The 26,204-nt window shown below is 33.1% G+C and overlaps 2 protein-coding genes across 2 annotated transcripts in view; both read left to right on the top strand.

Annotated features, from left to right (window-relative positions):
* LOC126885943 (uncharacterized) overlaps positions 1-25,370 on the top strand; it is a 73,388-nt gene extending 48,018 nt beyond the window's left edge. Inside the window, exons 7-8 of the mRNA XM_050652767.1 lie at positions 23,998-24,187; positions 25,228-25,370. Coding sequence (XP_050508724.1) covers positions 23,998-24,187; positions 25,228-25,347 — 310 coding nt within the window. The 3' untranslated portion in view covers positions 25,348-25,370. The remainder of the gene's footprint in view (positions 1-23,997; positions 24,188-25,227) is intronic.
* LOC126885939 (uncharacterized) overlaps positions 1-26,204 on the top strand; it is a 313,786-nt gene that overhangs the window by 133,569 nt on the left and 154,013 nt on the right. The window lies entirely within an intron of this gene.

Genomic DNA, 26,204 nt, shown 5'->3' with positions numbered 1-26,204 from the left:
GGGTAGGTTAAAAGATAATTACGTTTTCTTATTAATTTCGTAGCAACATTCACACCCTGTAGGCTTGTAGTAGTTTGACATAATAAACTCTATTTATGTTCAAATGATTTTTAATATAGTCTTCCATTGTTAACAATTATTAGTATAGATAAATTTTTCGTTTTAGTATACAGGGTTGGTCGAAACACGGAATGAGTATTTTATGAGTTTTCTTAAATGGAACACCCTGTATTTTAGTATTGTAATGAAATGTTGTTTTATGGTATATTTTAATTACTTAGCCACTCCCTATACCTAACTGCTTTAATTTGTGAGTTATTGGTGATTCAAGCAAAACATTAATTGCAACACAAAATATGTGAAATTGTATTAGGTTGGCCGTGAAAATATTCAATCACAAATATTTTTTGGAAATAAATACGTATTAATCTAGACTGATACTTAAAATTGCCGATAATGGTTGAACTGTCAAAATAACATCGAAGTTAAAATTGTTGGTGCGATCAACAATTAAGCACAAATTAAAGCAGTTAGGTATAGGGAATGCTTAAGAAATAAAAAAGTACCATGAGATATTATTTCATTACAATACTAAAATATAGGGTGTTCCATTTAAGAAAACTCAGAAAATACTCATTCCGAGTTTAGACCCGTTTAAATTAAATGTTTAGACATTTAGTATACTAAAATTAAAAATTTAGCTATACTAATAATTGCTAACAATAGTAGACTATATTGAAAATCATTTGAACATAAATAGAGTTTATTATGTCTACTACAATCCTACAGGGTGTGAATATTGCTACGAAATTAATAAGAAAACGTAATTATCTTTTAACCTACCCTGTATAATGTTACAAAACAGTATATTTTAAGAAAAAAGAAATCGAGGAGAATTCAAAAATGTCAAAATATACAGGGTGTCCCATTTAAAAAAACGAAGTTATAAGCAATTTCCGGTATAACCGGAAGTACCAAGTAGATGAAAATATTTTCATTAAATAGATCAGTCTTCAAAACCCCATTATTCCAATTTTCATAATTCAGTTTAATTCAGCATAAAACGTTTAATTAATTAATACGCCAAAACGAATTTGTTAACAATTGAGTTAACCAATAAGTGTCCAAAAATCTTGAAAAGATCTTGGATTAGAGATGTACAAGCACAGGTACAGGATCGTAAATAGAAGAGCTCTTGCTTTAATATCGAAATATCAATATTGTGCCTCAAAAGAAATACTGTAGATGGCAAAGGTACTAAGGATAAAAATGAGCTGACATATAATTCCACTAAAGCTAAAGATAAATTAAAAAGAACGTATAACTAGGACATTATTGTATATTGTAAATGAGAAAAACAAAATAATAGTAAACAAGAGTACAAAAAAATATATAGTTAAATGAAAAAAACCTGAAAACCCTATTCTAGCTGAACTTTAGAAATAAATGTAACAATAAATTAACTTACAAACTAGATAAATATGTTGACTAGTCCGTGACATAAACTTACCAAAATAAAAATGAAAAAAAGTTTGTCTTTAAATCACAAAGGGTGTGGAGGGTGAGGTTGTCCAATCTGAGAATTTTCAGTAGTAATTGCACAAGAGCTCTAAAATTCTATATTAATTTTAGAGATCGAGTGCAACTTGTTGCGATTATTTCATGAATAAAACTGAACAAAACCAAAATTTAATTGCAATTTATTTATGTAAGTACAAATTAGTACAATTAAACACACAGTTATTATAAATATTTGACGGTTGAAAGTCATCACTTTTATAATTTTTAAAACATTAATTGTCATTAATGTCACTGAATGTATTTTTTCATAGCAACGAAGGGCATCTGACGTAATATACTTGACGACGGGAAATTATCAAAAATTATCGGGTATAATATCACAAGAGAGTGAGAATAAATTGAAAATAATGCGGCAGTTTTTCGAAAATTTGTTGTCTGGCAATAGACACGAGAGCTCGCAGGGCTCGAGTGGCTATTGCCCAATGACAACAAATTTGAGTAAAAATGAAGCATTATTTTCTTATTTATTCTGACTGTCGTGTGATATTCGTAAGATTACTTTTTAATACGTATATTATGGATATTTTCTTAAATGTGACAGTTGTCAAAACTAGGAAACTGGTTGCCATTAAACAGAAACAATCTACTTAAAAAAATTCTATCGGTAATTTTCTATAGTAGATAATTCTCAGTATAATTTTAATCTGATTGGACAGAATTAAACAAGTGATCAAATATTTTACTATACGATTGGAAGTTAAAATCATTAAAAAATAATCGGGTATAATATCACAAGAGAGTGAGAATAAATTGACAATAATGCGACAGTTTTTCGAAAATTTGTTGTCTGGCAATAGACACGAGAGCCCGCAGGTCTCGAGTGGCTATTGCCCAATGACAACAAATTTGAGTAAAAATTAAGCATTATTTTCTTATTATTTATTCTTACTGTCGTGTGATATTCGTAAGATTATTTTTTAATGCGTATATTATGGATATTTTCTCAAATGTGACAGTTGTCAAAACTAGGAAACTGGTTGCCATTAAACAGAAACAATCTACTTAAAAAAATTTTATCGGTAATTTTCTACAGTAGATAATTCTCAGTATAATTTTAATCTGATTGGACAGAATTAAACACGTGATCAAATATCTTACTATACGAAGTTAAAATCATTAAAAAAAATCAGTTTTTCTACGACCGTTTAATAACATGCTCATTATTCGCTATTTTTTCATAGATAATAGCACCCATTGCTGTACCCGTGAGTAATAATTCATTACTCACGGGCTGAAGTTACTCACCTGTCATTACTCACGGGCTGAAGTTAGATTCAAGTGGCCCATGCCACTTTTAATGTTAATCGTATATAAACTGCAAATAAAATTACTTAAACTTGTTTATTTAATGCAACAATTATTGTAATTTATATACCAATAATTAACTTCGAAAAATTTTTAAAGGAATTTTAACTGTAACAATGTCAGTATATTTTTTACGTTTACCGTTGAGTCCGCGAGTCTTTACCCGTGCGTCATCATTTAAAGCATACGAAATAAGTCGGAAATCTATTTCACGCAACAACAACTGACAGAAAGTGGCTACTGTTCCGATTACGGGTTTTATTATAAAATTTGACGTTATCAAATATGTAGAATGTCAAATGTAAGTTTTGCTTCAAAATTTTTGTGCAGAATTACAGCTACATTTGAAGTAGCTTAATGAATTCTTTAATTATTATTGAATCATAAATAAATAAACAATTTATAAAAAAATTCAATGACATATTTTATTTTTGTTACTTTATTCACTTTGACGGAAATCTAAACACAATCATTTCTTTACTGTGTGAATGACGTTAGCTTTGTATGTTTTAAATATTAATTACCAAAATATAATTATTTACCTTAAAATTTCAAAGCCCAATATAAACTTAGTTGTGAAAACAACTGTTTGTGTAATATAAAGACACTTCAAAACGCAAAAATTCGACAAAAACCTCAAAAAATTCAACTGACTGACAGCCACAAAAGTAAACAAGGCAGAAACGTCAAACAAATTGTGCGTAAAATATGAAAACATACCGAATCGTCTTTTTTTGTAACTATCTCTTTTCAATGCACTGAGTCTAGATGGTTCATAAAAATAACAAGTGTTTTTACTTAATAAAAAACGGCAGCTGGTTTGTCATGAGTTTCATGCGTGGAAGAGAATGATGCTAGATAAAAAGTATGTGTTTTATCTCGCCAGGTATTAATGACGCACGGGTAAAGACTCGCGGACTCAACTGTATATCTCACAAACCATACATACTCACGTTTCACGACCATGTCAATCTTTCGGATCGAATTAACGCCGTCTCTTGATTGAAATGGGAACTAAATTGACAAATTTTAGTTGGGTGAGAATTTCAAATTATAAATTTTGCGGGATTTTTGATGAAATTTCGCAGGAAATTAAAACAACAGAAAGACACAATTCAATGTTTTATTCCATATTTTACTGAAAACTTCAAATATTCCAATTTGTTTTCAAAATGCTAAACACTACTGCTATATGTCACGTGAAAGCACTGATGTGTATCGAGTTGAATGAAAATTTGTGAAAGAATCTTGTAGGATGATTGTTTAGATAAATATTACCTATCTTTTACAAACTTCCAAAAATATGTAGGTCCGAAATGTTGATGACACACTTGTCTATTGGAATAAACTGTTTCAGGATCTATTATATTGTTTTTTTTAATGTGGAGAAACAACACGGGATGATCAATGTAAACTAAAAATTCTACTCATAAAAACGGAGAGGAGGTTAATACACTTGATTAAAATTGTGATTAAATCTAATTAAAAACGTAACACCACTATAATAAAATAATTAAGCCACAAACTGTAAAATAAAAAGTAAATAACAAATTAATTTAAGAGGATCGGTACGTATTTTCGGCTGCAATGCTAATCAAATGGGGATTCATTTTTTTCAAATCCTGAGAAAACTAATAAGTACTTTTGAAAAATTTAAACGCAGAATGAAAGATTACGTTATTAGCGAGGGCCGAAAGTCCCTGAGAACTTCTATAATGTTTATTTTAATAAGTTACAGGGGTGAACAACTAAGAGAAAATTTAGTGTGATTTTTAATTTCAAATATATCATTCAAAATAAACTTTTTATTTATTCTAAGGGACTTTCGGCCCTCGGTAATAATTTAGTCTTTCATTCTGCGTTTAAATTTTTCAAAAATATTTATTGGTTTTTTCAGGATTCGAAAAAAATGAACACAATGCCGTGGTAATATTTTCCAAATCTATCTTTGTCTTACAACGCACTCAGCCGAATATAATATTGTCAGCATATATTGTCAGTCAGACACTGACAATCCGTGACAATTTTAAATATTTGACATTGCATCGGGAATATGTTGAGTTATTGATTAAATATTATTGATATATAGTGTATTTGATAAATAATTGATTTAAGACGTGAACTTAATAAAAAGTTATTTATTGTGTATTATTTGTGGAAGATCCAAGCAGAGAATACATCAGGATATAATATATTCTGTGATCCAAGTATTTTGTTGTTAAAGATGTTCAAAATTGTAAGCGTTCCATAACAATATATTATTAAAAAATCACTTTAACACTTTTCCTCTTTTCTCGATTGAGTATTAGTCTTTGTTGTACAAATAAATTATTACAATCACTGAATACATAGTTAGTGAAAAAATTATCACATTTATTAACTGAATTAATAATTTGCAATTATAAAAATAACAGTTATCCAAGAACGTTCAAAACCCATCTCTTTAAATTAATGATGACATTTTCAAGTGGAATGACATTCTAGTAATGTTTACATATCCATACCAGTGTGAATTTTACTACACGTAATTTGCCGTGTAAAGACAAAAAAAGTAGGGATACACGTAAAATATTTGCGAATTATGTACCCATAGCCTTAATTGTTAACTGCCAGTTGTTAAATATGACAAGAGAATTGACTGACAGCGACATCTCTGGATTGGAATGGTAACTAATTTGCTGTCTTGACCTTGACAATTTACGTGAAACGTCTATGAGTATGTATGGTTTGTGGTATATCTTGTTTAGTAAAAATTTTGACGTTTATCATTTAATTTAGTGACAGTGACATTAGCGCATTTTGTTTATATTAGATAATTGGAATTTATAACTAATATTGTGTTTGTTTTTCAAGTTATATTGTGTTAAATATGTTATAACATATTATGTATAGTTATATTATTATATTATATATAGTTAAATGTAAATATACATTATAACTATTGTAATGTATCCAGCTCTCGGACTATCAACTGCGTCGGGCGCGCGCAACGAAGAATTATTTACAAGCATGCGCGAACTACTTTTCATATGAGCATGTCGTCCTCATGAATGGTTGTTTACATGTAATTAGTTATATTTACGTAATATGTACCTACGTTTAATAAATGGGTAGTAATTCCAAATTACTGTTGTATTAATTAGATGTTATGTCAACCCAGGCTTGTACTTTAAACTGGCGACGAGGATGGGATGGAATTTAAGTGCTTTGTTCATCCCGGAGATATAATAAGACAAGGTTAGTAAACATGGCAGCTTACGGAAGCATAGAAAATTTCAATACTAATGAGCCAAAAAATTGGGACTCCTACGTCGAACGTATGGATTTTTTCTTCACGGCCAATAATATTACCGATCCAGAGAAGCAAAGAGCCACATTTTTGAGTCTGTGTGGGGCAAATACTTATGAAATTATAAGGTCTTTGGTTGCACCAGCAAAAGTTAGTGATTCGAGCTACGAAGAGATTACTGCAGAGTTGAAAAAACATTTTGCGCCAAAAACGTCTGAAATTGTCTGCAGATTCAAGTTTTATAGGCGAAATCAGCAAACTGGTGAAACAATTTCTGTGTATCTAAAAGAATTGCGAAAATTGGCAGAGCCATGTGGTTTCGGAACTGCCCTGAACACAATGCTACGAGATAGATTAGTCTGTGGGATTCTTGATGAGACCTTACAGCAAAAGTTGCTCGCCACAGAAAAGTTAAAACTTAAAGACGCGCAAGACATGTGCCTGGCACACGAAGTGGCTGTTCAAAGTTTGCAGGTGTTACGGGAGAGTGAGTTGAACACAGAGGTGAACGCAGTAAGTTTTCGTAGAAATCAGCCAGGATAATCAAAACAAAAATCAGCTGATCGCGAACGGAAAAAGTGTTTTCGGTGCGAAAAGGAACATTCTCCTGAACATTGTGAACACATTAAATCAACCTGTACATTTTGCAGGAAAATGGACACATTGACATAGCTTGTTTTGGTAAGAAGAAAGACCAAAATCAAAGACGCAAAGTGCATCAGACTACCGAGGAATCGACATCAAATACTCAAAGTGTTTGTTATCAAAGTAGCGACTATAATTTTTCGTTATTTAACGTGACGTCTGATAGCATTACCGGCAAATATTTAGTAGACGTGCTACTCAATGACAAAAATGTGAAAATGGAGGTTGATTCGGGAGCAAGTTTCTCAGTGATTAGCAAATCGACCTACCATAAAATATTTAGTGAAAATCGACCTAAATTAAATCAATCCAGGGTTATTCTACGCGATTATCAAAATACAGTGATACCCATACTGGGTGAGTGTCTAGTGGATGTGAAAAGGGGTCAACGATCAGCCAAGCTTCCCCTTATAGTCACGGAAGGAAACCGCGCCAGTCTTCTGGGTAGAAACTGGTTTGAGAGGTTAGGATTAACCATAGCAGGGGTAAGTCAGATTTATTCCATTATTAATTATCCAGAAGAATAACCAGATGTATTTAACACGGATTTGGGATCTTACCGGGGTCCCCCAGTAAGTTTTTCGTTAGACAAAAATGTAAGGCCAATTATGCTAAAAGCACGTAAGGTTCCCTTTGCACTAAAAGACAAGATTGAAGCTGAATTGGACAGGCTTATAGCGCAGGGTGTTTTAGAGCCGATTACACACCCAAAATGGTGCACCCCAATTGTGACCGTTTGCAAAGAAAACGGAGAGGTTCGGATCTGCGGCGATTACAAATCTACATTGAACTTAGCGCTAAATCCAGAACCTTATTCAGTGCCAGCGGTACAGAACATTTTATCCACTCTCGCGGGCGGTAAAGTGTTTGCAAAACTGGACATGGCGCAGGCTTATCTGCAGTTAAGTGTCAACCGCGAAGCTGCGGAGGCACAGACAATTATTACGCATAAGGGAGCTTTTAAATGCAATCGTTTACAGTTCGGTATATCCGTGGCTCCACAAATTTTTCAAAAATTCATAGACACTAGATTAACTGGTATTTCGGGTGTACTACCGTATTACGATGACATTTTAATAGTAGGTACCTCAGAAATAGATTTAGACTCAAAAGTGCGCGCAGTATTATCGCGTTTCCAGGAGGCATTTACGTAAGGAAAAGTGTGTTTTTCGAACAAAGACAATAGAGTTTCTCGGGTTTCAAATTAGTGAAGACGGTTTACGTCCCACTAAAGACAAAATCGCGGCCATCACTAATGCGCCTGCTCCGACTAATAAAACCGAATTACAAGCTTTTCTTGGACTTTTAAATTTTTATCATGCTTCCTAAAAGACAAGGCAACTATTGCAAATCCGTTACATGCACTGCTCCGAAAGGACGTTCCTTGGCAGTGGCGTTTCAAAGAACAAAAAGCTTTTGAATTATTAAAGGACATTTTGGCAAAAGAACCAGTGTTGGGACATTACAGTGAACGGAAGGATTTATTTTTGACGCGTGATGCTAGCCCTTACGGGGTAGGTTGTGTGCTTAGCCAGCGCGATGATGAGGGACGCGAATATCCAGTGGCGTACCATAGTCGTACTCTATCGTCTGCGAATCTCTATCGCAGAATGCTTAGATGGGCCCTTATGTTATCTGCGTATGATTACGAATTATGCTACATACCTGGTGCAAAAATTCAGAATGCAGATGCTCTTAGCAGGTTGCCACAAAAGGTAAATGCGCCAGAACCGCCAAACTCAGATGACGTTTTGATGCTCGAGAACATCCCAGAAAAACTAATCTGTGCCAGAGACATCGCTAATGAAACTAAGAAAGACCCAGTGTTATCTAAAGTTTTGCAGTGGGCATGGAAAGGCTGGCCTGAGGAGAAAATTAAATTTTCAGACGTATATACTCCTTATCTACAACGTAAACACGAAATTAGCTGTTATCAAGACTGCCTGTTATGGGGTACGAGGGTAAGACTTCCACTTGGAGGGAGGAAAACAATACTGAACTTGCTACACTCAGCACACCCTGGAATCGTAAAAATGAAGTCACTGGCACGCTCATATGTTTGGTGGCCAAATCTCGACAAGCAAATTGAACACCTAGTAAATACATGCAGCGAGTGCCAGAAGTCTAGAAATATGCCAAAAAAGGCTCCAATCCATCCGTGGGAGTGGGCCAGAGCTCCATGGACAAGGATACACCTCGATTTTGCCGGTCCATTTAAAGGGAAAATGTTTCTGATAATCATAGACTCATATTCAAAGTGGTTGGAGTTAAAAATTGTTCCAAATACCTCTAGTGCTGTGACTATAGACATTTTACGCGGTTTATTTGCCACTCATGGCATCCCAGATGTTGTCGTATCGGATAACGGAACTAGTTTTACGTCGGCTGAGTTCCAAGATTTTTTAAAGAAAAACCTTATTAGACAAGCATTGGTTTCACCGTACCATCCAAGTAGTAATGGGCAAGCGGAGCGCATGGTACAAAATGTAAAAAATGCACTTAAGAAAATGACAGATAGCAATGAACAAACCAACATACAAGTAGCATTGCACAGATATCTCCTTACTCAGCACATTACACCCCATTGTGCGACAGGGAGATGCCCATCCGAAATATTAATGGGGCGGAAGTTAGGCTCACTTTTTGATCGTCTACAGCCTGCTTTTAGGAAAGAGATGCTATCCAAACAAGAGATCAAATATCCTAAGGAAGCAGGGCCCAGAGTTTTTCACGAAAACGAGACTGTATTTGCAAGGTCATTTACTCCTGGTCAAAAGTGGCTTCCTTCCAAAATAATTGAAACCACCGGGCCATTAAGCTACAAAGTTCAAACACCTGATGGTAAAATTTTACGTCGTCATTCTGACCAAATAAGAACTCGTGTATGTGACCAGGAAACCACAGACGAAGTTACACCGTCAACCTCGATGGAAACGGGAATACGCGAAACTCCGCAACAGCTTTTCCCGCATCCTAACGATTTGGTAGATCCAGAACCAGAACTTGGAGAGCAGGTCTCTGAAGTCAAGAAGCCACCCGCTCGAATAAGAAAACCTCCATAGTATTTGGAGGACTATGATGAGTAAATTCATCTAGGAGGGAGGAGTGTAATGTATCCAGCTCTCGGACTATCAACTGCGTCGGGCGCGCGCAACGAAGAATTATTTACAAGCATGCGCGAACTACTTTTCATATGAGCATGTCGTCCTCATGAATGGTTGTTTACATGTAATTAGTTATATTTACGTAATATGTACCTACGTTTAATAAATGGGTAGTAATTCCAAATTACTGTTGTATTAATTAGATATTATGTCAACCCAGGCTTGTACTTTAAAACTATATATATATGAAATACTTCCACCGACGCCATTTCCTATTTATTAGATAGGTACAAATTTAAGCTTATAATTTTTCGGAAACGAATAGAACTTATATTGTCTATTTCTAGTTGTATTTTTACAATAAATACGAATTTAGTAATAGTAGGCAACCAATTATTTAGCCACGTACTAAGGGTAAATAGCATTTAGGTATTTTTGTAAATTATTATAATTTAAATCTCGAGTAGTTGATAATTAAATTTTTTACTTATTGAAATAAAAAAAGGTAATAGAAAAAGTATAGTATTCTACTCGCATGTAATAGCTATTACTCACTCTGATGAATTACGACACTCGCCTACGGCTCGTGTCGCAAACTTCATCATCGTGAGTAATAGCCATCATTACATGCTCGTTGAATAATATACTATTTATTTGTATTTCTGTAGCTTTCTATTGGTCACCATCTCCTATGAATGAAATAATCAGTATAATTCTTGGAATATCTGGAGTCAGGTGGTAATAAAAAGTATTGTGTTATCTTGAGAACAAAAACTTGAAGAAACGAAGTAGGATTGCTTCTTATCAGTAAAAAACTATTATTTTACATAAAGTAATATGTAAAACTTAGAGGGAAACAAAGTATTGTTTCTTGTGAGTGCAAACTTTTAGAAACAACGTATTTCTGCAAGAGAAAAAATTCATCTAACTTTTTTCTGATTTTCTGACTTTTATTGCTTGAAGTTTTTTGTGATAGTCCAGAGCACGGTGAATTGTTTTCATTTTTTTACACATTGTCACTTATTGCTAATCTTAAAATCTACATACAAAAATATATATTATAATGACAAATTGACATTAAAGAAAATGGAACTTGACGAAATATTTTAAATTATTTCGCATGTTTAAATGAAATTTAAACAGAATTCTAATGTTAATTGTAGCACAAAACGTCTCTACCGGTGGTTTTTCTAAGACTACGATAAAAACACGAATTTTTTGAATTCGAGTTTTGGTTGAAGTTTTGTTTCGTATCGTATTGAATTTTGACACGAATAAACGCCATACAGTGAGCACGTAAAGGTTGGAATAAATTCATTTTCTCAAGAACGGACGATTTTGGAAAAAAATCCCGAAAGAGGTCAATTTTTATTTTTAAATTACGACTTTTTGGCATATATATCATACTAGTGACGTCACCCATCTGGGCGTGATGACGTCATCGATGATTTTTTTAAATGAGAATAGGGGTTGTGTGATAGCTCATTTGTAAGGTAATTCAATTCTTTATTCAGTAATATAAACATTAACATAATTATTTATACGGGGTGCCCAAAATTATTGACATAAAAAGAAGAATGTGTGTAATTTATTTAATTCAAAATACATTTTACTGCTATGAGAAAACAGGAAAAAATGTTGCTGTCGATAAGATTGTTATAAACAAAGAACTTGAGGAATTACATAACAGCGAGTTTTCGTAACACAAAACATTTTTGTACTTCTTGAGTAATTCTAAGCAAAAAATGAAGTTTTTTCGTAGGATGCATAGTTTTCGAGATAAACGCGGTTGAACTTTAAAAAAATCGAAAAATTGCAATTTTTGAACCCGAATAACTTTGATTAAAAAATGAAATAGCAATTCTGCTTACAGCATTTGAAAGTTTTAAGTAAATTATACCGGTTTTGATTATTTGCATTGATAAAAATTATTTTTTATTGTTAAACTAAGCTATTTGTTTATAAGCCAAAAAACTGTTTATAATTTTAAGACATTTCTGAGGCCGCTTAAATAATCCGAATTTAATTCTATAAAGTGTATTATATGTATAGGTAGAGTGCCTCTTTATATGTAAAAAAAATTAGCCAACTTCTAAATGGTCTACTTTTTGTTCAGAAAGTTTTTAGAAATTTTGAACTTTTTTAAAAAAATTTAGATTGCAAATTTATTCTGCAAAATCTATTTTAATGAAATTTGGTAGACGGCTTAAGTATGTTATAAGAATATTCTAAGCGAATTACTAAGGTTCTAAGTGCCACCGAAATTGTTAAAAATTTTTGAATAACAACAGGCTTATTTTGCCCCCTTATTTTGTATTTATTGCTATATATACTTTAAGACATTTTTAAGCAGTCGTATATCATACAAAAATCAATTATCTTTATTTTATTTCTGTACGACTCTGTTCCAAAACGAATTGTTTTAAGATAAGCAAAGAAAGTAGAAAAAAATCGGTTTTTCGAAATTTTTAAATAATTTAATTTTTTTGTTAATGTTCCGGGCATATTTGAGAAAAAGCATAAGTCAATTATTATTATTGAAGTTGTCACCTAACCAACGGCGGATCCAGCAACCTTGCAAGGAGGGGGCAATGAAGTAAAAATTTTCGTTTCGTTTGATGATTAGAAATACGTGGTTTTGCTGTGGATAGTTGTAGCTTGTTGGCTAATAGTTGTACGTCTTCCCAAATTTTTGAAAATTCAATCTGAGCACTGTTTCTTTTGTTTTGTAATGTTTTAAGGAAATCACCGATCACGTTTTTAGCAGAAATTAAATCTAATGATTCTTTTTGCAAGTAGCTTTTTAGTAAAATTGTGAAGGAGAAAATGTTATTGATGAACTTTAACACGATAATGATTGGTGGTCCTAACAATTTAGGACCAATTATTTAGGAGTCCTAAAGCTATTTAACAATAAATTAGTTTTAGGACTCGAAATGTTAGCATTCCATGTACTGACGCCTTCTAAAACGTCGACAATCTTCACAAACTTCTTGTCGAAATGCAATGAAGCGTTGTTCGTTTCTACCTAATGTGTATCACATAGGTTAGATAAATTAGAGTGTTAAGAATTTTTCAATAAAAAACTTCGTTTAGCGGAAGCATGAAAAAAAAAAAGAAATAACTTCCCTCGTAACTCCATAACAATTCCTTATACATGACACTTGAACGTATTTCAAAATTGATGTTGAGGAAGTGAATATAACAAAGAATTTTTACTGTAAATGGTATCTCCTTATTGTTGTTCTGAAGCTATTTTCTTGTGGCATTTTTACAATTTTAACTATTTTAATGGGAAATAAGCCACAATATTATTAAAAAATGATTTTTATTAACGTTTCGACGCCCAAATCGGGTGCCGTTGTCAAAATACGTATTAATTTTATAATATAATTTTATAATTATAATATTCTTGTATTCTTGTATGTAAGTGTCTGTATAAATATCAATACAACTTTTTATATTAAAATAGTTCTTTTCCAGTATCGCAAATTAATTTTCGATTCCAAGGAATTCTGCGTATTTGTGTTTCAGTTATTCAGTTATCAACGGGATACAAAACTCCCTATTTATTTTCAATCGTAATTATCTCTTTTTTGAAAAAAGTGTCAGTAGAAACCAGGCGAGGTCTCAAGGAGGGGGCAATTGACCCCATTGCCCCTCCCTTGGATCCGCGCCTGCACCTAACTTTATCTGCAAAAATCCGAATGCCACCTCTCACATCCAAAAATAGACGTTTTTTCACAGATCGGCCCTGGTCAGTGTATTTAGGTACAGTGTATTTACAATTTTAAATAATTTTCTATGACATGTTCTTCTTCTTCTTCTTCTTATAATAGGCCTCTTGGCCTGTTCGTTACAGATTTTGAGCTTGTATTCGTAGCTGTGATGTTGACTGCCAGCTATCTCGCCACCTTTTAAAGGGTTTTCCTATTGGTATCTTGCCTGTTGGTTTAGAATCCCTGGCTATACGGGCTATTCTCTCGCTGTCCATTCTCGTCACATGCTCGCCACCGTACTATATCTTGTATGTTACAGAGATCTCTTATTCTTTCGTTCGGTATTCTGTCTCTCAGTGTTTTCCCAGTTATTGACCTCGCAGCGTTCTCTTTTCTGATGTTCTCAGTATCCTCTTGGTTTCTGCTATGTCACATCTTGTTTCTATCGCGTACGTCATGATCGGTCTTACACATGAGTTGTATATGCGTACTTTCCCTTCCAGCCTCATATCTTTGTTTCTCCAGATGACATCCCTCAGACATCCTGACACGTAATTGGCTTTATTTGCTTGCTTTCGGACGCTCTCTTTAACATCACCATAACTACATATTTCGATTCCCAGATATTGGAATCTCGAGACTTGTTCAATTAGTTCGTTGTTAATTACTAATTTGCATCTTATGGGTTCCCTTGACACTACCAGGGATTTTGTCTTGGCTGTTGATGTTTTCGTGTTATAGTTCTTCGCCACTGTATTGAAAGTTTGTGCCGTTCGCTGTAGGTTATCCTCGTTATCGGAGATTAAGATTGCGTCGTCAGCAAAACAGGATTTTTATTTGTTTTTCCACCATCTTATATCCTTTTCCAGTACCTTTATTGTTTTCTATGATTTTGTCCATGACTAAATTAAAAAGCAATTTGCTCAAGCTATCCCCTTGTCTGATTCCCGAGTTGATTTCTACTTTCGATGTTAGTTCATTCTCAACTTTTATTCTGGTTTTGTTCTTCGTATTAATGTCTTTAATTATCCTTTATCATCTTGTTGGGCTGATTTTTCTCCTTTAGCAATCTTAGCACATCTTCCAATGTTACACAATCGAAGGCCTTAGTCAGATCTATAAAGCATATAAATGCAGGTTTATTATATTCCAGTGCTTTATCAGAACTTTGTCTGGCTATGAATATGGCGTCTATTCATCATCATCATCATCATCAGTAGCTCGACAACCCTTTATGGGTCCTGGCTTGTTCTAGGATTTTCCTCCATTCTGTTCTGTTCCTTGCTTTGTTCTTCCAGTAGGTAATCTCAAGTGTTTTCAGTACTTGTTCGACTTGTTCCATGTATTTAAGTTTGGGTCTTCCCTTTGACCTTCTCCCTACTGGTGTATGCTTCATTATATGTTTTGGATATGGCGTCTATTGTGGACCTATTTTTCCGAAAACCTTGTTGTTCCTCACTAACTGTGTATTCTTCATTTATTTTATTGGCAAGTATTATTGTTAAGAGTTTAAGAGTTGTGCTCAGCAAGGTGATGGTACGGTAGTTGCTAGGGTCTTTGCCGTTTCCTCTCTTGTGTATAGGTATTGTTATACTTGTCCTCCACTGGACTGGTACACGCTGGCTACATATTATTTCTTGAAAGAGGATCTTTATGTTTTCGATTAAGGTTTCTCCTCCGTATTTCAGGAGTTCATTTGGTATCCCATCGGGTCCTGGTGCCTCTCTGTTTTTTAATTTACGTATGTTATTCCTTATTTCTTCTTTTGTGATTTCTAGTTCTGTGTCTATGTTGGATTCGTCTTAATTTCCTGTTTCTTCCTCTTCCTTATATAATAGTTCTTCTATATAGGCGGTCCGTTGCTCTGCTTCTATTTTATTGAAACTTCTATAATATTCGTTAATGGTTTTTTTCCTATTTTTTAGTATTTTTCAAACTTTTCTTTGCGCCCCATACAAATCGTGTTCCATTTCTTTGGTAAAGCGTGTCCAATATTCCCTTTTTATATTTCTTATCTTAGAATTGATGTCATTTCTTGTGTCTCTGTATTGTTGGTAATTGTTTGGTGTTTTGTTAGTGCAGTACTGTAGGTATGCTTTCCTCTTCTTATACGCTAGATCTCTTATTTCAGTATTGAACCAGGGCTTTGATATTTCTGTTGCATTCAGGTTAATTTTTCTGACACCTATGCTTTCCTTTGCGGCTTATAATATATTATATTCTATTTTTGCCCATGTCTCATTTACTCCTTCACCTGTTGTTACTGGGTTTATCTCAAATCTTTGTTCTAAACGTCTTTTATACAGCCATTTTGTGTTTTGGTTCTCTAGAGACTCAATGTTTAGTTTTTCGAAGTACTTGGGTGGTTTTTTCTTGTTTTGTGGTATTTTGAGCAAAAATTTTCCAAGCACCATTTTATGGTCTGATCCGATATTGGACGATGTTAATGCTCTTACGTCTAGTATTTGTTTAGGTATGATTTCTCTATTTGTGATTATATAGTCTATTGTTGATTGTTGGCCTTGCGTGTTTTGTCACGTGTATTTGTGTTGGGGTTTGTGTGGAAAAAACGTGTTGTTTATTCTCAACAAATTTTGGGCATATGACATGTTAAAGTTTTCAATCTAATAAAATATAAAATAATATTAAATTATGTAAAAACCTGATTGGAACCCTTTTTCTGGTTACATCTCCATGGCTTTTAAAAATTTTCCACTTGGACCAGAAAAATGGTCCCAATAAGGTTTTTAATTTAATATTATTTTATATTATATTATGTAGTTTGAAAACTGAGACACCCATACCATTTCGTTAGTTGCAATCCGAGGCTAGTAAGCCTGAATTATTTTAGTTTGTTCAGAGATAGCACTGTATACAAAGACCGGTATGCCTATACACGCACGCTAGCTCATGCGTGACGTCAGATGCGAAGCAAAGTTTCTATTAGAACAGTATCGCTTGCCTTGTTAGTCGGTTAATATCAAATATAAGCATGAATATTTGGTACTTTATTTTATAAGGTGGTGTAGTTTACAATTTTTTCATTTTTGAAGTTATACTTCTTTAGGCGCGATTGAGATTGAGGGTCAATTTATTGTTGATCCGCGCGCATGCGCATACCGACAGTATGGTATTGTATTAGTCGTTATACGGGCTCTGATTGGATGTTGAAATGATCTGTCAATAATAAATAATTGTTCAATATGGAGGTAAACAAATGTTGTATAATATATTAGTTTTATTGTTGTGGGGACAGAAACAAAAAAGTTTTATAACTGTAGTGACTTTTAAATAGTTTTTAAAAGCAACAGGTATGTAATAATTATTGTTAAATGTATCAGTATCCTAATAAAAAATTCCATGGGTAGGTACCTATACCTATTTGAACCTACCAAAATACATAGTACCTATCTATGATTAGTATGTAATACTTTTATTTACATAATTTGATTACCATCAAAAATTCTATCAATATTCACCTAATATATTGTTTTCTTACTCTATGTTTTGTTGTATTTTTTCAATTCTAAATAATTTCAATTCAAAATCAAAATAATTTGATTTAATTCAAAATGTTAAAAACTTTAATCCGTTTAGTTAGTCGATCTTCGCAAATAATGACGCATTGCCTTCGTGGCGAAGCGTTCAAGGCGAATGAATCCCAATACCAACCGCGCTGATAAAAGCTGGTTCGAATCCCAATAGAAACTTTTATTTTTTTTTATACATTTTATGATTGTAAGTATATTTATTATATAATTTTATTTTCAGAAAATACTTATTTAGTTAAAAAAATTTCCGACAATTAATGTTCAGAAATCATTTGTGGCATTTTTAATGTGTTTCTGTGTGTTTTATTGTTGTATTATTTTAATTTTTGGCACTGTTTTAATAAAAATATTTGAGAAGTAGTAAGTATAAATTAGTTTAATATTTAAATAAAATACAAATATACAGTATATTAATTTCATTTAAATCATATAATATAAGTGTAACTTGCCAAAAAAGAAAAAAAAAAGTATAACTTCTTACGTGCGTACAAAGTACACACACATTCTTTTTTCTTGGGTATAAGTTTTCTGATTATTGAAAAATAAAACTTTTTTTGACATTTCGCCGTTACATAAAGTGTATACAGGGTGAGGCAGATAAAGGGCCTATTAGAAATATCTCGAGATCTAAAGGTAAGAGAATCGTGAAAATTGGAACACATGGGTTTTGAGGTGTGAGCTATTTAATGAAAATATTTTGGTCTCTTTGCTACTTCCAGTTATACCGGAAGTTGACTGTAACTTCGTTTTTTTTTTAAATGGGACACCCTATATATTTTGACATTTTTGGGTTCTCTATTTCTTCTTTCTTAAAATATAAAGTTTTGTAATATTACTATGTTTATGTTCAAATGATTTTTAATATAATCTATTATTGTTAAGAATTATTGGTATAGTTAAATTTTTCATTTTAGTATACAGGGTTAGTCGAAACTCGGAATGAGTATTTTCTGAGTTTTCTTAAATGGAACACCCTGTATTTTAGTATAGTAATGAAATGCTATTTTATGGTACTTTTTAATTTCTTAAGCATTCCCTATACCTAACCGCTTTAAGTTGTGAGTTATTGGTGATTCAAACCAAACATTAATCGCAACACAAAATATGTAAAATTTCATCAGGTTGGCCGTGAAAATATTCAATCACAAATAATTATTCGAAAATAAATACATATTAATCTAAACTGATACTTAAAATTGCCAATAATGGTTGAGCTATTAAAATACCTACGTAGTTAAGATTGTTAGTGCGATTGACAATTAAGCACAAATTAAAGCAGTTAGGTATAGGGAGGGCTTAAGAAATAAAACAGTACCATAAAATATCATTTCAATACAATACTAAAATATAGGGTGTTCCATTTAAAAAAAACTCAGAAAATACTCATTCCGAGTTTCGACCCACCCTGTATATTAAAATTAAAAATTTAGTTATACTTATAATTGTTAACAATACTAGACTATATTAAAAATCATTTGAACATTAATAGTGATTTTGATGTCAAACTACTACAATTCTACAGGGTGTGAAAGTTGCTAGGAAATGAATAAAAAAACGTAATTATCTTTTAAACTACCCTGTATAATATTACAAAATCTCATATTTTAAGAAAGAAAAAATCAAAAACAATCCAAAAATGTAAAAATATACAGGGTGTCCCATTAAAAAAAACGAAGTTATATGCAACTTCCGGTATAACCGGAAGTACAAAATAGATGAAAATATTTTCATTAAATAGATCAGTCTTCAAAACCCCTTTATTCCAATTTTCATGATTTAGTTGCCTTTAGTTCTCGAGATATTTCTAATAGGCCCTTTATCTGCCTCACCCTATATATTCATATTAATGTAGAAATATAATACTGTCTTTTGAATTAATAAGCATCGAAATTAATTCTATTTTATACATATAGCGATAGTCGGATTCATTACTGGAATATTTCTAACAACGTGTATTTTGAACAAAATACGTAAAATGGTTAAATATCAAAAACACTTTCTGAATTACTTAACTAACGTTTAAAATTAGAGGTTATAAAATATCTTCGAACTTTTATTTGGATTTTCCAACATTAGCTTAATTTCTTCTTCTTTAAGTGCCATCTCCGCGGCGGAGGTCGGCAATCATCATAGCTATTCGTATTTTAGAGATGGCTGCTCTGAAAAGTTCATTTGATGTACATCCGTACCACTCTCTCAGGTTGCGCAGCCACGATATTCTGCGTCGCCCTATGCTTCTCTTTCCTTGAATCTTTCCCTGCATAATCAATTGGAGCAAGCTGTATCTCTCTCCACGTGTAATATGTCCGAGATATTCCAATTTTCTTGTTTTGATGGTATTTAGGATTTCCATTTCTTTATTCATCCTTCTCAGAACCTCTTTGTTTGTAACGTGTTCTGTCCACGATATTTTCAGAATTCTTCTGTACACCCACAGCTCGAATGATTCTAGTTTTTTCATTGATGCAGCATTCAAGGTCCAAGCTTCCATTCCATAAAACAGAGTCGAGAAAACGTAGCACCTAGCCAACCTAACTCTTAGCTCCAACTTCAAATCTCTTGTGCAGAGCACTTTCCTCATTTTGTTAAAATTTGCTCTAGCCTTTTCTATCCTGATTTTGATTTCCTGTAAGTAATCTCCTGTGGAGTTGATCATTGTTCCAAGGTATGCATATTGATCGACTCGTTCGATATTGGATCCGTTGATGACGAGATTTTCGTTATTTCTTTGAGTTTTCGATATTCTCATAAACTTTGTCTTCTTGACATTCATTGTTAGCCCGTATTCTTCTCCAAACTCTGCTATTCTGGTCACCAGCCTCTGAAGATCCCCAATATTTTCAGCTAAGATGACAGTGTCATCCGCATATCTAATGTTGTTAATGGGAACTCCATTTACCTTTATTCCAGCTGTTTCACCATCCAGAGCTTTTTTCAAGCTTAATTTAGAATGTTCCAATAATGAAAGATTCCAATAAGAATAATTCATAATAAAGATTAATTGAATATTTTATACATTATTAAAATTTATTTCTTGAAGTTAACCAACTTTGACATTTTTTTTCGTGTTTTCTTTTACTCAAACTAATCTTTCTGTTCACTTCTCCTAATCATATTTGTACGTGTCCTACAGAGACATAGAAATACCTCAAATGGTATCGTGGTATTCTCAAGTTGAGATAAAGTTTTCTGTGCTAGCTCTTGAAAGATTTTAATTTTTTTATAAAGAGCTTCCATGGATTGTATAAAACAATCTTGGAGGGAATAAAAGGGAACCTCTTGAGACTGTATGTAACCAATCTGGTTCCATGTTATGTGTCTCATGGGTTTTTGTAGGGTTTTCTAAACTATATTTATACTTGAATTTGTATGCAACAAAATCAGCAACATACAAGTCCCGATGAATCATAATTGTATGCGACTTTCAAAGGACATCGTCAGTTACATGACCCTCCTCCAAGTAGTGAGCTTCTATAAATTTATTTTGAAGTATTTTGTCATCTTCAGACTGAGATTTTTTCGAACCTTTAGTTTTTTCTATCAAATTAGACAACATTTTTGTGTCAAGCAGATATCTTCTGACGCTGAAATATCACTTGGCATTTAAGGACTTTCTATTGAGCTGTTACTTACGCAAGATTCACTAGTTTCAATAGTATTGCAATATTCCATAAACCAATCATTAAAAATAGCTGAGCAATTCCAGCAGCTTCTGTCTCAATAATTATTGTTGATTATTTTATTGTCAATGACAAAACCATGATCAATTACATGATTTTGGGCTTCTTCTTCTTTGAGTGCCTCTCCTATCGGAGATTGGATATCATTAGGGCGATTCTAATTTTATTTACTGCTGTTTTGAACAATTCGTTAGTGGTACAGCCAAACCACTCTCTCATATTTCTCATCCAGGACATTCTTCTACGGCCTGGATTTCTTCGTCCTTGGATTTTTCCTTGCATTATATTTTGTAGAAATGTGTACTTTTGTCCCCTCATCAGGTGGCCTAAATATTCAAGTTTTCTCTTTTTTATATTCAGTAGAACTTCTGGCTTGTTATTTATTCTGCGTATTACTTCTTCATTTGTAATTTTATCCACCCAACTTATTCTTAGTATACGGCGGTAGCATCACATCTCAAAGCTTTCAAGATTTTTAATATTCCTCTGTTTAAGAGTCCATGACTCAACACCGTAGAGCAAAGTACTGAATACATAGCATTTTAACATTCTAGTTCGTAGATGAATACTAATATCACGATTACAAAATAATTTTTTCATTTTTATAAAAGTAGACCTGGCAATTTCAATACGTCTTTTTATCTCGTGATTTTGGTCACCTGTTTCATTGATAAGGGTTCCCAAGTATTTGTATTCGTTTACTTTTTCAAGTTGGGTACCGTTTATTGTGATACTAGTGTCATTTATTGGATTTTTAACTATATGGTATACAGCCAACCTAGGGAACCTCCCTTTAGAGTATTTATTGGATTCTTACTGAAGGTCATATATTTGGTTTTTTTGACGTTCATCCTTATGCCGTAGTTATTACATATCTCATTCATACTTTCAACTAGATGTTGTAGATCTTCCGCTGTTCTTGCCATTATCACAGTATCGTCAGCATATCGAATGTTATTGAGAACTTCTCCATTGACTATTATCCCTTCGTTTGCATATGAGAGAGCTTCTTGGCATATTTGTTCGCTGTAGATATTAAACAAGAGGTTTATTAAGAGATATATTAAACAAGAGGTGATTTTGGGAAAGTTTAATCAAATGCGGAGGATCTACAAAAATATTTAAAGACTTCTCACAGGGGTGATTAATAAAACAATTTTTGTCATATCCCACACTTTAGAACCAAAGGGCAGTATTTCCTTTACCCAGGTCACCCATACAATAAAATTTGCTCTCAACAATTCAGATACTATTGTTCAATAATATTTTTTAGAATTGGATGATCAAATTTATTTGATCGCATTTGCATTTCGTCACCCGATTATAATTTTTACAATTAGCTACAAACCGGCGTGTTTTTTGTTAATACACAAAAACTGAACTAAACACACTAAACAATAGAAAAATATCGAATCTAAAGGCTTTGTAAAAACAGTTCATCTACCGTACGATGTACGATACACAAATAGATCTACCGGGACACGGGATCCTACATCTGGAACACCGTAGTACCACGTAGTACTCTGTACCTATTGTTGCTTCGTAGGTGACATCATGCGCGTCGGGGTACACATTTCGAGCATACCGTTAACGAGCATACCGGTTTTTGTCTACCGTGAGAGATAGCTCTGCATTCATATGCATTCTCTAATGATAAACTAACAAGTTTTGAAACCGGTCAGAGTGTTTTTGATGCTCTCTTAACGAACTGAAATATAAGACGGCTTTGGTTTCGTTTTGCAACGAAATGAAAATGTTTATTCAATTTTATTTCTATTAGTTTATTCTATCTGAGTATACGGATTCATTTTCCGTTGGAATTTTTCCGCGCTGGACAGGTGAGTTGTGAATTGCAAATTGTAGAATTTCCTCTTATTTTTGTTCCAGCGTTCGTTTGGTTTGCATTTTTAGAAGCCACGGAGGTGTAACCAGAAAAATGGTCCCAATAAGGTTTTTAATTTAATATTATTTTATATTTTATTACATTGAAAACTTTTTGTTTCTAGCAGATGTCGCTAAGACACACATGCCATTTCGTTAGTTGCAATTCGAGGCTGGTAAGCCCGAATTATTTTAGTTTATTAAGAGATAGCTACATAGGCATTCTCTGATGATAAACTAGCAAGTTTTGAAGCCGGTCAGAGTCTGATATAACTGGTACCTATATATGTTCCGTGGTGGTTGAGTTGCGTGTAATAACCTTATTGTCCACGGAAACAATTAAATGAAATTAAATAAATGTAAAAATAACAAAATGTCTGTTAATAATATCTTTATTTCAATCGGTAAAAAGAATGTGAAAATGTCTCGAAAGAGGATTTGTTATTCTAGCGAGGGTGTGACCGCACGGGGTGCCCGCTGTGACTCTACTGAACTAGACCACAAACACTAATCTGTCATTATGTGGTTCTACCTTATGGTCAGACAGGCGACAATTTATTAGATGTGGTGTTTTAAAAACTACTAAGGCATTTTACCTGAATAGGGATATATTTCGCTTCTTAAAACTTAATAGGCCCTTCTATGCATATGGTTTTTATATTAAATGTGAATTTTAAATGGGACGGCTTATTTCATTTTGAAAAAGTAATTAAAAATTAAAATTAGCCTTTAAAAAGTAGTAATTGACACGTGTCGCCACATATCCTGTCAGGCTGGGAGTTAAGGGTGGTCGTAGTTCAGGTCCTTTCTGTCAGGTTTATTCTGTCTTTTAATTAAATTATTTTCAACAATCAAACTATGTTCTCGCAATCATCCACTGGTTGCTTATTCAGCACCCATAGCTCAATATTTATAACTCCTAATATTTAAATAAACAAGGAAGGTAAATATTAGTCGATATTACACAATCTTGAGTTCAATATTGGATATTATTTTATATCTATTAATTAATCTTATAATACTTATGAAAATCTTTATCTCTCATATTACAGCACAAGAGTGCTTTTGTAGCGCTCTCTGAACAAACTGAAATATAAGACGGCTTTGGTTTCGTTTTGCAACGAAATGAAAATGTTTATTCATTTTATTTATTTTCTATGACTTTGTTTGCAGTACATGGTAAATTTATTTCAATTTAGATTTAATAAAAAGTATTTTACTTCTACTTGAGTATTTTTTTAGGATGAACGATAATGTAAGCATCAATGTAAATACGGTAGATTCGTTCCAAGGCACAGAAGATGACATTATTATTATTTCCTGCGTAAGGTTTAGTCAAAATTCCTTTTTAGCTAATGAACATCGTTTGAATGTCGCTCTCACACGAGGCAAGAAAGCTGTTTATGTTATAGGCAATCATTCTCTTTTCAAGGTAAATTTCTTTATTTTTTGATTTACTTAAGGTGGATTCAGACCAACAGTCAAGTCACAGTCAGAAACGGTACTGTCAAGATCGCTTCTGTCATCGTTTAGTCAAAATAAATGTAATACATACCTATGTATATATAAATAGTATACGTTCTGAGCTTCGCTGGTGTCGCTCCTAGCGGACTACTAATTCAACTTTCACCGGTAATTTTTAAATTTATTATTTAATTGTTATCGCTGAATATTTACAACGCAAAAAAGTAATTAAATTGTAATCGATTTTTTTAAGATTTTGCCAATCATTTTGACGTTCTATTGATAAAATATGAATATCTTACTTCGGATACTTTCACGATTATCGTGTAGATGGCGCTAGATTAATTTATAATTACATATTAGGGAACATTAAAAAAACTTAAATTCAGTATTTAAAACGTAAGTATATTTAAGGTAAAAATATATACCACAGCTTTGACCAACTAATATTTTTATAATTAATGTTTTTAATTTTAATTTTAAATTAATCACTTTGACATTTATGTCAAATTTCCGGTAAACGTTTACAGACTTGCCACTACTGGCGCTCGCGAATTTGTAAATATCCCCTCTACGTACGAGCTCACAGCGTATAGGATGCATGCAACGCGTATATACAATAGGTATAGTTTGATCAAAGTTATAATGGTTGGAGGAGGGATATAGTGTGTACCCGAAGGAGCTTGCAAAGCAAGCGTATGAGGAGCCACACTATCCCTACTCCAATCATTACAAATGATTATTGTTTAAAGTATTTTTGAAGTGAAAACTTCTTTAGCGACGTTGTGCACTTTTTGGACGGGGAAAAAGCCCTGAATTCCCGACCGTCATCGCTGCGGCGAGATATTAGTAATTTATATACTATAGGTTGAATTGCGTATAACTTCGACCGAAGTTATGATGGTTGGAGGAAGGATAGAGTGTGTACCCGAAGACGCTTGCTTCGCAAGAATTTTTCACTTCTGTCGGCACTCCCCTGAGTACCTTAATTCTTTTTTTATTTTTTAGCAATGTCGACCTTTATATGATCTTAGGGAGAATGCGAAACAAAGAAAAGTTCTTCTTGACATACCAAACAATCCACTGTCGATACCGTCGTTCCATAAACTGATATTAGATGTACGTTAAGAATAAAAAGAAAAATAAGTTTAGGATGTGCCAGACTAATTTTTTTTGTATATAATCCAGTGATGAGTCAATCCAAAGAAAAAATGATTAATTAATTATCTATTATAAATATATTTTAATCGTATTGCGCTTGTTGCTTGCAACATTATAAATTATGTGATAAGATCAGATCTATGATGCTATATGTTTAATTATAGTATGGGAGCAACATGATCTGCAAGACTTTGTAATACATTTTTGTAAAATAAAATCTTAATATACCAGTGATTCGTAACATTTTGAATAGTTAAATGAATCGGAATAAATATTACCGAATCCAATGGGAAAGAAGTTCACGTTAAATATCATGGAGATCACCGCGATTTTAACTTATGATATATTAAAAGATATATGATATATAAAAAGCTTTTTATGCGTTTTCGTTCAGTTTTTAGTTACTCCATCGTGTTTTCTTGACCTAAATCTTTCTATCCCACGATTCCCACGTCTCCTGTCACAGGCATTTTATCTTTTCCTCGGTTTTCCTATACATCTCCTTCCATCAACTTCTAACAGCTCTATCTTTCATCCCATATAGTTTTCATTTCCCAACCACATATACTCCGTTTTAAACCGGCTAACCTCCCCTTGAATAGCCGTTCTCCAACCCTCCAACTTCTCCAACATTTCTTTGCTCTCACCTACTAACACGATATCATCCGCAAAGAGCATTGACCATAGAGTCTCCCCCTTACCTTCTCTGTCAGTACATACTACTACTACATGTCGGTTTATAACGTTTTCTGCCTTTTTCCGACTTTCAATCGCCACTTCGTTCAGTTGTTCCATAGGTCTCTTCTATGCCTCTTTCTCTTATT

The sequence above is a fragment of the Diabrotica virgifera genome, chromosome 6, assembly GCF_917563875.1.
Source record: "Diabrotica virgifera virgifera chromosome 6, PGI_DIABVI_V3a".
NCBI lineage: Eukaryota > Metazoa > Arthropoda > Insecta > Coleoptera > Chrysomelidae > Diabrotica > Diabrotica virgifera.
This window is presented reverse-complemented; position numbering and strand designations above follow the sequence as displayed.